General features: G+C 33.5%; 1 protein-coding gene across 1 annotated transcript; it reads left to right on the forward strand.

The window, feature by feature from the left end:
* The first annotated feature begins 229 nt into the window (after positions 1 to 229).
* Positions 230 to 2,629, forward strand: LOC110612120 (indole-3-acetic acid-amido synthetase GH3.6). Its single transcript, XM_021752803.2, has 3 exons — positions 230 to 657; positions 890 to 1,818; positions 1,923 to 2,629. Exons 1-3 carry the CDS (start codon positions 335 to 337, stop codon positions 2,507 to 2,509), a joined length of 1,839 nt encoding a protein of 612 aa, XP_021608495.2. The 5' UTR covers positions 230 to 334; the 3' UTR covers positions 2,510 to 2,629.
* Positions 2,630 to 15,049: the final 12,420 nt, after the last annotated feature.

Raw genomic sequence — 15,049 nt, forward strand, 5'->3', positions numbered from 1 at the left:
AAATTCAAAGCAAGGAAGAATTATTGGGACAAGAAGAGTAGAATATGTGAAAAGTGCGAGGCAGCAGCATAGTTGCGCTAAACTCCGAGAAAAGCACAAAATTGGAAAACAAAATGATACGGAAGGCAATTCAATTTACAAAAATGCCCTCAAATTGTAGTCTCTTGTTTAAAATTTGCTTCTTCCCAAAAGAATGAAATCTTGTAACCGACCTCTATATATACCCACTTCATCCTTTTATCTCTGCACAGCCAAAACCATCTCTCTCTCTCTCTCTCTCTCTCCCAAAGCACACTGCTTTTGATCAAGGTATCTCTTTCACAGTGCAGAAGCCATGCCTGAGGAACCAAAGAACACATTGAAACCCACAAATTACAACCTTGGTGAGAGTAACAAGAGAACACTTCAGTTCATTGAAGATGTTACTTCAAACGCTGATGAGGTCCAGAAGAAAGTCCTTGAAGAAATCCTCTCTCTCAATGCTCACGTTGAGTACTTGCAAAGGCATGGTCTTAATGGCCACATCGATCGTGACAGTTTCAAGAAATTCATGCCTGTCATCACCTATGAGGATATCCAACCTGATATCAACCGTATTGCCAATGGGGATACCTCCCCAATCCTTTGCTCTAAACCCATTTCAGAGTTCTTGACAAGGTGTTTGTGTGCGTGTGTGAGAATTTTCTCATTGAAACCACTAATTTTTTTTAGGTGGTTTCCACCAAGTTTGGCCTAATGGGTGTCATTTTTAATTCTCACTATTAGCCTTTTCTAAGTGGGTCTGTCTCTTTTTTGTTAGTTTGGCTTAATGGGTTGTCAACATGTTTTTATATGATTTTTTTTTTTTTTTTAATGTTTTAGCTTAAATGAGTTTGCTGTGAATTTGCAGCTCTGGGACCTCAGGAGGGGAAAGAAAGCTGATGCCAACAATTGAAGAGGAGCTAGGGAGGAGGTCACTTCTTTATAGTCTGTTGATGCCTGTTATGAACCAGTTCGTTCCTGGCCTAGAAAAAGCGAAAGGGATGTACTTTTTGTTTGTAAAATCAGAGGCTAAGACACCTGGTGGCCTCTTGGCAAGACCAGTTCTCACTAGCTACAACAAGAGCTCCCATTTTAAGAATAGGCCTTATGACCCTTACACTAACTACACTAGCCCAAATGAAACCATTCTTTGCCCTGATTCTTACCAATCTATGTATTCCCAAATGCTCTGTGGCCTTTGTCAACGCAACGAAGTCCTCCGGGTTGGTGCTGTTTTCGCCTCTGGCTTCATTCGGGCAATCCATTTTCTGAAAAAACACTGGCAACTGCTTCGTAATGATATTAGAACAGGCACAATTAACCCTCAAATCACTGATCCTTGTGTCCGAGAAGCCGTCATGAAAATCCTTAAACCAGATCCAAAACTTGCTGATTTTATTGAAGCTGAATGCAGTCAAGATTCTTGGCAAGGGATTATAACAAGGCTTTGGCCTAACACCAAGTATGTGGATGTTATTGTTACTGGGACCATGTCTCAGTATATTCCTACTCTGGATTACTATAGCAATGGCCTGCCTTTAGTCTGCTCCATGTATGCCTCCTCTGAGTGCTACTTCGGCATCAATCTTAACCCTCTTTGCAAGCCAAGTGAAGTTTCATATACCCTTATTCCCACAATGGCCTATTTCGAGTTCTTGCCTGTCCATAGAAACAATGGGGTCATCAATTCAATTTCCATGCCCAAATCACTCAATGACAAGGAGAAACAAGAATTGGTTGATCTTGTCGATCTCAAGCTTGGCCAAGAATATGAGCTTGTTGTCACCACTTATGCAGGTGATTAATTTGGTTCAAATGTTCACTCTTCTTCAAAAAAAAAAAATAATAATAATAATTTTAGTCTTGCTTACACATATTTGTCATTAATTTGGTTTTTCCAGGACTTTATCGTTATAGAGTTGGTGATGTGCTAAGGGTTGCTGGGTACAAGAACAAGGCACCGCAATTCAATTTCATATGCAGGAAAAATGTTGCCTTGAGCATTGATTCAGATAAAACAGATGAAGTTGAGCTGCACAATGCAGTGAAGAACGCTGTGAACCATTTGGTCCCATTTGATGCAACTCTAGCTGAGTATACTAGCTATGCAGATACCACTACTACTCCAGGCCACTATGTGCTATTATGGGAACTTACCCTTAATGGGTCAACCCCAATTCCTCCCTCAGTTTTTGAGGACTGTTGCTTGACCATTGAAGAGTCACTCAACAGTGTCTATCGCCAAGGGCGTGTCTCTGATAAGTCAATTGGGCCACTCGAGATCAAGATTGTTGAGTTAGGTACTTTTGATAAGTTAATGGACTATGCCATCAGCTTAGGAGCATCAATCAACCAGTACAAGACCCCAAGATGTGTGAAATTTGCACCTATTGTGGAGCTTTTGAACTCAAGGGTCATGTCAAGTTATTTTAGTCCAAAATGTCCAAAATGGGTTCCTGGTCACAAGCAATGGGTTAACAAGAATTGAAACCAATGGAAACACCGAGTTCAGGCATGGAGAGGTTCACAAGAAATGTTTTTGTAACCATTTCTAAGGTTTAAGTAACCTTTTTGTTTAAATCAAAATATTAATAATCCTCTCTCTCTCTCTCTCTCTCTCTCTATTTTCTTAATTTTGCACTTGAATTTTTTAGCCTTTGTTTAATATGCTTGGATACTCTTGAATTAGCAAGGTACAAATAGAGTTCTCTTTCAAGGAAACTCCTCCTTTTTCTCCTTTTTTTTTTCCATGTATTGGTAGCAAAGATCATCACATTTTATAGGGAATTGATTTCTTAATTCCAGCCAGGATTCCTGCCCACTTAAGTCTCATGGGGCTATGAACTGAAACGGCAAACAAGATAGCCAACCACTTTGGATTCCCATCTTTTTCTATCATTTTTAAGATAAAGCACATCAACTTTTGCCTTAGTGTTTTAGTCTAAAGAATAAGCAAGCCCCAAAATTTTCCAACTCACTTTGCACATAGTGCCACAAGCATAACTTCTCTTTTGATGACTAATCAATTAATTAGCAATTTAATCACTTCTCTAGCAAAATAGCTAATTATACTACAGAATATTCATGGGATCTCATGCCTGAACAGAAACCTTCCCCATTCTTGTCACTGCAGTAACCTAGTTAAACTGATGTCTAAAACTGAATTTTCTTTGGTTGGGAATGGTAATCTTAGATATAGAAAACACACTCGCATGGTTGTGGATGAAAAGCTAATTCTGAAAATGATGTGCTGAAAAGTGACAAAGTTGCATGAAATGCAAGCTAGTAGCTAGAGTGAATGATTGACATAACAATGCTAGAGGCATTATGTCCCCTGTATAAATGCAAAATTGTCAACTCAACGTTATGTATATAGGACCCCCACAAAGCCTCAACCCAAGGTCTCCCAAGGTACTAAAGTACTTCAAATAGTCAAAAATCAACTAGGCATGCTATAGAAAAAAAAAAATGCCGACAATAAATTATTATACATATTTAATGTGATATGAATAATAAGTTAAAATTCTTTCGATAAATAAAAAGAATATGTCGAAGTGAACTATTATATATTTAATGTGATATGAATAATAAATTAAAATCCTTTCGAAAAAAATATGTCGACAGGGAATTATTGTATATGTTTAATGTGGTATAAACAATATGTTGAAATCTTTTTGCATGCATATTTCATGTGGTATGAACAATAAGTTAAAGTTTTTTTGATAAATAAAAAAAATATGTCGACAATGAACTATTGTACATATTTAATGTGGTATGAATAATACATTAAAATTTTTTTTAAAAAAAATATGCCGACAGTGAATTATTATACATATTTAATGTGGTATGAATAATAAATTGAAATTTTTTCAATAAGCAAAAAAAAAATATGCCGACAGTGAACTATTGTACATGTTTAATGTGGTATGAACAATATATTGAAATCCCTTCCATGTGATATGAACAATAAATTGAAATTTTTTTATAAGTAAAAAAAAATCAACATTGAACTATTATACATATTAATGTGGTATGAACAATAAATTAAAATTTTTTTAAAAAAAAAATACCTACAGTAATTATTATACATATTTAATGTGATGTGAATAATAAATTAAAATTTTTTCGATAAGCAAAAATAATATGCCGACAGTGAACTATTGTATATATTGAATGAAGTATGAACAATAAATTGAAATCTTTTGACAAAAAAAATGCCGACAATGAACTATTGTATATGTTTAATCTGATATAAACAATATGTTGAAATTTCTTAGCATGCATATTTTAAACATTGATGTTTCAGATTTTCACATTAATTATGGAGTGAGTATGAATAAGACGTACATAAAATAAAAATTTTATCAAAATTTATGTTTATTCCAAAGAAAACAAAAATATTATATTATATTTATTGCTAGAAATGCATTGTATCGTCCAAGCCACGAAAATGGCCTGCAGTTCTTGTGGAGAAAAAAGGGTCAAAAAGAAAACAGTGCAAAGAGGGGTGGGAGTTCTGTTTTTGAGTGGGGAGAATCAGAGTGTTCTCCTTTTCTGTACGGTGTGTAGACATTTTCTGATAAAACAGAGAAATTCAGCTTTTGTTTTTAAAGGGACAATCATAGCATTAACAGACACTGCACCACAAGAAAGAGCGAGAGAGAGACAGTCCCCACAGACGTTTTTCAGTTTTCAGAATACACACACCAATGTCTCTTCTGATATATATATATATATATATATTTTTTTTATCAATAATGTCCATTCAACACAATACAATCCCGTGGAGGAATTTCTTCACTAATTTAATTAATTGAAGTAATTTTTTAGCCATTATTTGAATTATTCTTAAACAATTAACACTAATTGGTAATTTGGTGCTTTTTTAAGGTTAATTATTATCATATTTTTATATTTTATTAAAATTAATTAATTAATTTTTTTAAAAATTTCATTAGCCTGTTATTTATCACATAATAAAAATAATTAATCTAACTTATTTTAGTATTAGTTATTTATATTATTTAGATTTTGTAATTTTAACTTTATATTTAATTTTTATAATTTTAATTATTAATACTATTCATTCAAGATCATAAATCTAACATATGCATTAAATAATTTAATTTTATAAATTATAAAAAAATTAATTTTAAAAATTAAAGACTGATTAATTAACTTTAACAAGATATAAAGATTATATTTATATTTTTTGCACAAAAATAGATGAGTCGGTAGAATTTATATATATATAATTGAATGTACTAAACATCTTATCCTTTTGTTTTTGTCTAAAGATGGATGAGTCGGTGGAATTTGAAGTCTTATCTCCTCCATAGTGTTCATATTCAACTCCATCAATCCACTTAATTGCTCAGTACTAAATCCATCACGTATGGAATTTTATAACTTTTATAAGTTTAGGGTTTCACTTTCATGAACACATCTCTCACATCAATATTAATAAGCATGACAAGAGGTTGACAACTACTACATAATGGCTTGATTAATCTACTCATCAACCCACTATGTAGAAATGGTGTCTAATTATTTGATATCATCAACATATTCCAAATCTACAATTAGATGTTGATTACCACGGGATTTTTTATACTCAGAGTGAGACTGGATTTGGAGAGGAACATAAGTCCAAAATCCATTAGAACCCCTAAAGCATATCGGCCTAATATCACACGCTCTAATTCATGACTAAAGTAAACCGGATTGACCTCACGTGCAGGTCCACCAAGAGGATAGCCTAGCTCGGTGATGTGATGGGAGGTAGGAGGGTAAATCCAGCCACCTCGCTGCCCTATCAGTATGCGCGCCGGAGAGAATTAAATGGCCATCTGGCAGAAAGAGACATGCTAGTACGTCCGTACGTACGAATTTGAGTGCCAAGACAAGTGCCACTGTAATAGCGTGGCGGTTATGCGTCATTAGAGAATGAGAAAAAAGGAATAAAAGAGGGGAGAGATGGTCTTTTCAAAATAAACTTACTCTGTAAACCTCTATTTTTTCTGAATTTCAAATATCATATGTTAAAAAAACTAATCTTTATTAAGAAAATAATAGTTAGAAAAATGACAGTAGAAACTGGCTAATACTTTTTATTTTATTAGTTAAAAATACAATAATTAATAAAAAATATCTGATATAATAAATTATTTTCATTTAATAAAATAAAAAGTGTTAGCAATTGCTAAATGGATTATTAAGATTCAATTTTATCTTGCAAAGTGGAACCAATTGCCAAAAATATTATTGTGCTATAATTGAATCCATTAAATGATGTGCATTGATGGTTAACCAAAACATTATCTCCCTCATTGATTATAATGCTTTTAATTCATTATATGCTTTTCACATCAATCTTAAATTAATTTCTATTAAGATTTGATACGGTATTTTTATGGGATTTTAAAACCTTTATCTTAGATTAAATATATATTCCTCAAATCTTATTTTAGTATTAATTTTATTTCAATAAAATTTCTATTAATATTGATAATCATTGTTTCCTTATATTTGGACCGCGGTCGAGCCCATATTGAAAAGCCAAGTTATAGCTCATTCAAGTTCAATATGCAGGCCAGACCATTTGCACGCAATCCAAGTTTTGTTTGGATAGGCCGAACCAAACGAGGAACAAGTCCACGTGAAGGAGGTCCAGCTCATTAGATACGACGAACACGCGGAATAACGGACCCTAAACGTTTGAGGTTATATCTGCGTGACACTGAAAGGTATTAAATGGCCGTCTAACGATGGGAAAAGAGACATTATGTTCATACGTATAGCCCTATGCAGAAATAACAGGGTGTAGGGATATAGGACGATGGTTATATGCCGCAAAAAAATAAAAAAGGAAAAGAATAAAGAAAGGAAGAGGGAGCCAACAAGACTAAGTTCATACACACATACTCTAATCCTACCTTTTACTGAATCTTAGATCATCAATTGGTGCTATTTGTGAGAAAAAGAAGGAAGTCACCGGAGTTCTCACCCTTATTATATCCACTGAGATTCACATGGCCAATCACGGTAAAAACCACACCGGAAACACTCCAAATGATCTGAGCTCTGCTCAAGAAGGACAACATTTTTCATTTTCCAGCCCTACTAAACCAACCACCTGTATTGTTTAACCCCTCGCCGAGCTCGGCGGAAACCATGCCTCGAACCACCATATTTGACCAAGAACTACAAAACATGACTCTTTAACTCCAAAACACTGCTCATTGATTAAGGCAGATGCTGCAGCAAAGGGGACTCAATATCTCATTGAGTGCACCCTTGGCAGCTGAAGGATTCAATGCCAATAGGCCTCAACCCATGCTAAACCGCCAAACTCATCAATAAGGCAATAAGAGGATGGGTGATGGAGACGAAGAGGCCAGTAGGAGAAATGAGCCCGTGGCCAAAGCATGAGGTCGGGTAGTAAGAGAGTTCATCGAGAATGACGGGCTGAAAGCTACTCTTCCGAGCCGGCGGAAAGATCGAAAAGTGAAAAGTTGGAGAGAAACTACCGCCTAGAGAAAAGACCAAGGAGAGAAGAGGAAGATGTAGATCAAAAGTTAGAGAGGCTGAAGAAGAAACTGTTGACAGAATCGGGGGCACGAGGCAACAATGGCCCCCTGCTGCCGATCTCATCCCCGTTAGTGAGAAGGGTATAGCAGGAAACTATCCAAAAAAATTCATGATGCCAACGGTGGCCACGTATGATGTCACAGGGAACCCCAGGAAGCACGTCCTGAATTATAATATGTTAATGGAGTTGCAGATCCACTCATATGCTCTGATATGTAAAGTTTTTTCCACCACTCTTACCGGGCCAGCCCGAGCATGACTTAACAGCCTAGAAGCAGGGAGCATTAAAAGTTTTCTAGACCTGGCCAATGTGTTTATCAGTAGGTTCATAACTGGGTCCCAGTCGAGAGGAAAACAAGTTACCTAGAAACAATTCGGCAGAGAAGGAACGAGTCGCTGAGGGAGTACATGGCCAGGTTCAACTCGGAGGCTCTACAAATCCCCGAGCTTTATGAAACCATCTAGAAGGGTACCACCTCCCTAGAGTTTTTTAGATCATTGTGCAGAAAATCGTCCACCACCTTGGCAGAGCTGATGAAGAGAGTAGAAAAATATATAAGGCAAGATGACGCATTAACCACTAGCAGGTTTGCCAAGGAAGCTGGAGACAGAGGAAAAACTAGGGAGGATAAGCGGTTGGAGAGGCAAGAAAAGAGACAAAACCGGGGACTCGAAGCACTGAACCAGAACCGGTGGGAGAGAAAAGAGCAGAGACCTTGTCAACCCCAGCTTCCCGAACTAATCACTCCCCTGAATGCATCCAGAGCCGAAGTGCTTGTGGCACTCCAAGATAAGGACTTCATATAGTGGCCCAAGCCGATGAAGGCAAAAGCAAGTAGGAGGGACCTGAATAAGTACTGTTAGTACCATCGGACTCATGGCCATGATATAAATGATTGTTATTAGTTAATAAATGAGATAGATAGGCTTATTAAGAGAGGGCATCTCAAGAACTTTGTGAAAAAATCAGAAATCCATAGACCATAACATAACATAAAAGGGGAGAGGCCCCGAAGACAGATAAGGGGATCGGTGAATAATGGCTCCAGTGGGACAATCAATATGATTGTAGGGGGAACTAGAGGCCGAATGAGCAGGAAGGGAAAGAAGAGGAGTAGAAACGGAGAAGGAAGCAGCACCATAATAATGCAAATTGTGGAGCATTCCCCGTGACCATTTCTTTTTCTCCTGAAGATGCCTAGGGAATATAAATGCCTCATGATGATGCTTTGGTCATAGAAACCGTCATCCACAATTTTAGGGTCCGAAAGGTCCTAATAGACGACGGCAGCAAGGTGAACCTACTGTCTTACCGAGTCTTCCAACAGATGAACATACCCGTGGAACAGTTAGTCAAAGATCAAGCTCTAGTGAAAGGGATAGGAGGGACTTAAATAGCCGTGGAGAGGAAAGTAAAAATGGCCCTTACATTAGGAGAACACCTCGTAGTGAAGTTACCCTTGAATTTTAATGTTATCTTGGGAAGACCAATGCTGTATGACTTTGAAGTAGTGACCAGCATCTGGTATCTGACCATGAAGTTTCTAACGGAAGCAGGAGTAGGAGTAGTCCAGTGGAGGCAGGAGGAGGCTCGAGCTGTGTACCTGGCTACAATGGCGGGGCCAAGTGCCCAAACATAAAAGGTAAACCCCAAAGTCATGGAGGTCCGAGATGAAAAGAAAGAAGCCCGAACTGAACCTGTATATAAGCTGGAGACCTTTCCATTGTCTGAGGAAGAAAGCGATAAGGTCTTCAGCATCAATTCAGACCTTGAAAAAGATAAGAAGGAAGCTGCAATGACCCTAATCAGAGGATATGCCTCAAGCTTCACTGGAAGCCTTCGGACATGCTGGGGATTAGTCCTGGTGATGACCCACAAATTGAACATTCTCCCTAGATTCATATCGGTAAAACAAAATAAGAGGATGTTTGAAAAGGAGAAGAAACATGCCTGGAAGACTTCTCAAGTCACATTGGCCATCGACTTAGGTTGATAACTACTACATAATGGCTTGATTAATCTACTCATCAACCCACTACGTAGAAATGGTGTCCAATTATTTGATATCATCAAACATATTCTAAAATTACAATCAGAGGTTGATAACCACCGAATTTCTAATATTTAAAATGAGACCGGATCTGGAAAAAAATATAAGTCCAAAATCAATTAGAACTCCCTAAAGCAAGTCGGCCTAATATCACACACTCTAATTCGTGATTAAAGTATGTCGGATTGACCTCACGCGCGGGTTCACCAAGAGGATAGTCTATCGCGGTGATGTGATGGAAGGTAGGAGTATAGGTCCAGCCACCTCGCAGCCCTATCAGCATGAGCATCAGAGGGAGTTAAATGACCATCTAGCAGAAAGGGACACGCTGGAACGTTCGTACGTACGGATATGATCTAAGTGCTAGAGACAAATGGGTGGTACTGTAATAGGGTGGCGATTATGCGTTATTAGAGAATAAGACAAAAAGAATAAAAGAGGGGAGAGGTGATTTTCCCAAAATAAACTTACTTTATAAAACTCTATTTTCTCTGAATTTCAAAAAATCAATCTTGATTTAATAACATAATAGTTAGAAAAATAACAACACTGGCTAATACTTTTATTTTATTAGTTAAAAATACAATAATTAATAAAAAATAATAACTGATATAATAAATTATTTTCATTTAATAAAATAAAAAGTGTTAGTAATTGCTAAATGGATTATTAAGATTCAATTTTATCTTGCAAAGTGGAACCAATTGCCAAAAATATTAATGTGCTATAATTAAATCCATTAAATGATGTGCATTGATGGTTAACCAAAACATTATCTCCATCGTTCATTATAATGCTTTTAATTCATGATATGCTTTTCACATCAATCTTAAATTAATTTCTATTAAGATTTGATACGAAATTTTTATGGGATTTTAAAACCTTTATCTTAGATTAAATATATATTCCTCAAATCTTATTTTAGTATTAATTTTATTTTAATAAAATTCTTATTAATATTGATAATCGTTCTGCTTTATACTTGGGTTGCAGTCGAATTCACGTTTAAAGGTCAAGTCATAGCTCATCCAAGTTTAATATGCAGATTAGATCACTAGCACGCAGCCCAAATTTCATTCGTGTAGGCCAGACCAGTGGCGGAGCCGGGAGCTTTCTTTTGGTAGGACACCAGCTACGCCGCTGCGGCACCTTCATCCCCCTTCAAAGCATTTTTCGGTCGCCGGTACGGCACGTACCCCTTGCCGTACCTTCCCTCCGCCCCTGGACCAGACTAAATGAGGAATGAGCCTACGTGAAGAAGTGCAGCTCATTAGAGGTAACAGACATGCGGAGCAATGGTTCCTATCCGAGATCGTATCTGTGTGATGTTGAAGGGTATTAAATGGTTATCTGATGATGGGAAAGGAGGCAATACGTCTATCCGTATGACTCTGTATAAAAATGATAAGATACAGGAGTACACAATAATGGTTATATGTTGCATGAAGACAAAAAAAGAAAAGAATAAAGAGAGAGAGCCAATGAGACTAAGTTCTACACATATTCTAATCCCATATTTTACTGAATCTCATACCATCAAATATCAAAATTAAGGGACTAATTATAAATAGGAGTATTTTAGTAAAAAAATAACCAAACTGAAGAGAAAGGGATTAGTACAGTAGATTGACTGTGGTATGAAACAATAAATTTACTACATTTCATAAAAAAAAGTATAATTTATTTTTTTTAGTATAATCATAAATATTTTTAATTTATTATATTAAAATTAAATTATGTTCGTATCGATTAAATCTATTTAAAAATAAAATATTTTCAATGATTATTTATAAAAAATAAATTTAAATTAAATGTATCTTAACAAAATAGATTTAATTTACTTATTTTCCGTCTTGAATTATAAGTCATTTTGATTATATACTATAAACGTACATCATTTTTTGAGTTTTTATATTTAATTAAATATATTTTATGAAATTAAATTTCGTAAATAAATGCGTGATTAAAATGGTAATTTAGAGCTTGATTTTTTTTTTGAATTGGATTTAGTATCTAAGTGGCGTGAATACCAAGTTCAAAACAATTCTTATCCTTTTGGGAAAGTTAGGGGCTTAATTATTAATTAGATGCCAATCCCTTTACAAAGAAATTAAATTACTACCCAAATTTCTTCATTCGAACTTATCTATATATTCCTAAATATCCTTAAACATTGTTTTATATATATATATATATATATATAAAATTTAAACGAGAATTGAAAATTAAAAAAATAAAATATAATATTTCTCAAATTTATTCGAATGAACTTACCATCAACGGTGAGTGCAAACAATTAAGTCTTTATAAATTACTTTTTGATATTTTAAAAATTTTTAAGTTAGATAAAATCCAATTTGCACATGGATACTTTTATACATATTCCCAATTAATTAATTAAATGCGGGCTAAGAAATTCTTATTCTCTCGTTGAAGTTTAAAGATAAACTTCATGAATTTTTATCTTTATTGAGGTAATTAAGTCTCTGTTTCATAATAATTTTTAAGGTATTATTTAGACTGTATTCAATAATATTAGTTTTTTAATAGTTATTGATTATTTCAATGATTAATATACGTTCTAGTATTAATAAATCAAATATTTTAAAAAATATTTTTTTAAATTTATTTTCTCAACTATTAAATATTAATATTTTGTTGATTTAGAATATTAAATACTAATTTAAAAAATATTGTTAAGTAGATCTTAGTATTTAGATAATTATAAAAAATTATTTAAATAATAAAAGAGGCTGTTTATATAGATTGCAAGGAATAATTAATACAAGGAGATTATATTCTTTAAGACACATTAAGCAGAAGATTCTCATTATTGAAAGCATTTCATTTCCTTTCCATGATGTGACTTTCAAATGCATATTTCTAAATTCAATTTTACTAATAATATTTTATAATTTTAAATTAAAAAAAAATACATACTATTTTATTAGCTAAATTTTCTGAATCCATCCATAATATCTATGCTATATAAATTAATCACTTCTTTTTTTTGAAATGGATAAATTAATCACTTGTATCATGTTGTAAATACATAATTATAATAATTTATTTAAAATTTTAATTACTTAATTATTAAAATTATTATCTAAAATTATTGAAGCCTTATGTTAGTAATAAATTTTAGTTAAAATATAAAATAAAAAAATTAGAAATATCAAATACAATCTACAAATAAATATTAGTGAATCTTCTTAAATTGGAGACTTGTTTATTTTAGCCCTAAAAAAAATCCAAAAAAATCGGCGAGGATGAGTCTCGGAAAAGCGAAATCAGACATCCAAGTCCTTATGGATAAGTGGGACCCGCGTACCATGAGGGGCGGGTACCCAGCCGGCGTAGAATCCGGCTAAACTATTTATCTGTAGAGGGACCATTGCCGTAGCCCGTATTCTCGCGACGCGTCATTTATGAGCGTTGAAAGTGAAAATCACCAGCCAATGTGGGGCCTACTTGTTGAATCCACGTGGTGCTGCCCGTTCACAGGTTTTGCTACTGTGACAAGAGAAGCAAAAACTGAAGATTCATTTAACTGAAAATTGAAAATTTAGTAAAATGTGATATATTAAATTTTAATTAAAATGAATTTTATTATAAAATATATTTTATAATATTTGATTAATGAAAAATATAAAAATTATTTTTAGAAACGTTTGGAACATGGAAAAACGAAAGACAAATATGGATGACAATGATGAGTGTGGTTTTGATAATCACCCAATTCTCATTCTCATAATCCGTATCGATTAGTTCAATCAAAGCTCACGAGTTTTGCATGATAATCGTTAATATTAATTATTAATTTTATCACATTTCTCCTTTTTATATATTTATTTTATTATTCAACATACATAAAATTCTTATGAGGTAAATAATTTTGAGAGAGTGATGCAATCATATTGGGGAAGAAAAATTGAAGGATGATTGAGAGTGATTGAAAAGTATGAGTAAAGCTGTGGGATGATGGAGAAAGTACCACCATGCTTTTGCAGATCCCACTAGACCAACAATGACTTTTGATATATCTGCCAATCAATGTTTAGTGATGCAAAAGATGATTGATGGAAAATGAACTTAAGCATGGATGATGGGATTTTTCATAAATTTTCTTTAAATCAACTGGAGACTCACACATTCAATAGTAATGTTTCTCTTTTTCTTTCTCTTATTTCCTTTGTTAAGTATGATAGCATGCAGTATATATGATAAGTAATATTTTTTGACTTTAAAAAATATATTAAAATATTATTAATATTTTTAAAAATATAATAATTAATTCATTTATTAATTTTAACTATTAAATATTATAAAAAAATTTAAAATATCATCAATACAATAAGATTAATTAAATTAATTAATAATTTTTCATATCATAAAAACTACATAATAAAAATACTTAATTACTAAAATTATTAAAAAGATTAATTAACTTTTTTTTAAATTTTAAGAACATTTTAATATATTTTTTAAAAATAAAAAATTAACTAATAAATTTTTTTATTTACAGATTTAAATTATTTGTCTACTATATGATGAAATAAAATGCATTTATTATATTTAGAAGAAAAAAATGTATTGATTTTTAATTAATTTAAGTAGAAAAATGGTTGTCATTTGAAAAAAAAAACTATTATTTAAAAATATAAATAAAACTGAAGTTTATGATACTTATTAAAAATTTCATGTAAATTATCCTGCAATATGACATAAATTCTCAATTATTCAAGTAAAGCGTGGCTCACAATTGAGGAACTAAACCCGTAAAAACAGCGGGCGTTGGGCCAATTCCACGTGAAGTGTCACCTTCGGTGGCCGGAAGGCGACGGCCCAACTACACGCACCTCCACACACAAATCACATCACATCGTTTCGACACTAACACGTGTGGCACCCGAAGAACGTTGACTTCATCCCTCCCGCACGGGAGATCTCCTCTTGTTTTCTTGTCGGGCCCAGTTTACATCATCCACAATGCTCCACATGATTACGTGTCCTTCCCAAAATTAATAATAATAATAATAAATTACTTCTAAGTAGTAATGCTCATGAAAGCTTCAAAGCTCAAACAGTATAATGTCTGCGTTTCTTTTTCTTAAAAAAATATAACCATCTAAAAGATATTTAAGATAAAATATTAAAAAAAAATAAAATATTTATTTTTCACTCTCTTAATTATTATAGATTAATATAGAGAGAGAATCATTGAGATTAAAATAATTAGATGAAATAAATTTGATAATTATTAAAATAAATATTTGTATCTAGATTTCTAATATAATTTAATTGATAGTTAAAGGTCATAAAACGTAAATTTTGAATCTTAGGGACATCAATGAATTGCTTGCACCAACACGTTCTTTAACAAGTGC

This window comes from Manihot esculenta, chromosome 3, assembly GCF_001659605.2.
Source record: "Manihot esculenta cultivar AM560-2 chromosome 3, M.esculenta_v8, whole genome shotgun sequence".
Classification (NCBI taxonomy): domain Eukaryota; kingdom Viridiplantae; phylum Streptophyta; class Magnoliopsida; order Malpighiales; family Euphorbiaceae; genus Manihot; species Manihot esculenta.

Coding starts and splice junctions, on each gene's coding strand:
- LOC110612120 (XM_021752803.2), top strand. CDS start 335: ATGCCTGAGGAACCAAAGAACACATTGAAACCCACAAATTACAACCTT. Junction 658..889: donor ATTTCAGAGTTCTTGACAAG/GTGTTTGTGTGC, acceptor GTGAATTTGCAG/CTCTGGGACCTCAGGAGGGG. Junction 1,819..1,922: donor TGTTGTCACCACTTATGCAG/GTGATTAATTTG, acceptor TGGTTTTTCCAG/GACTTTATCGTTATAGAGTT.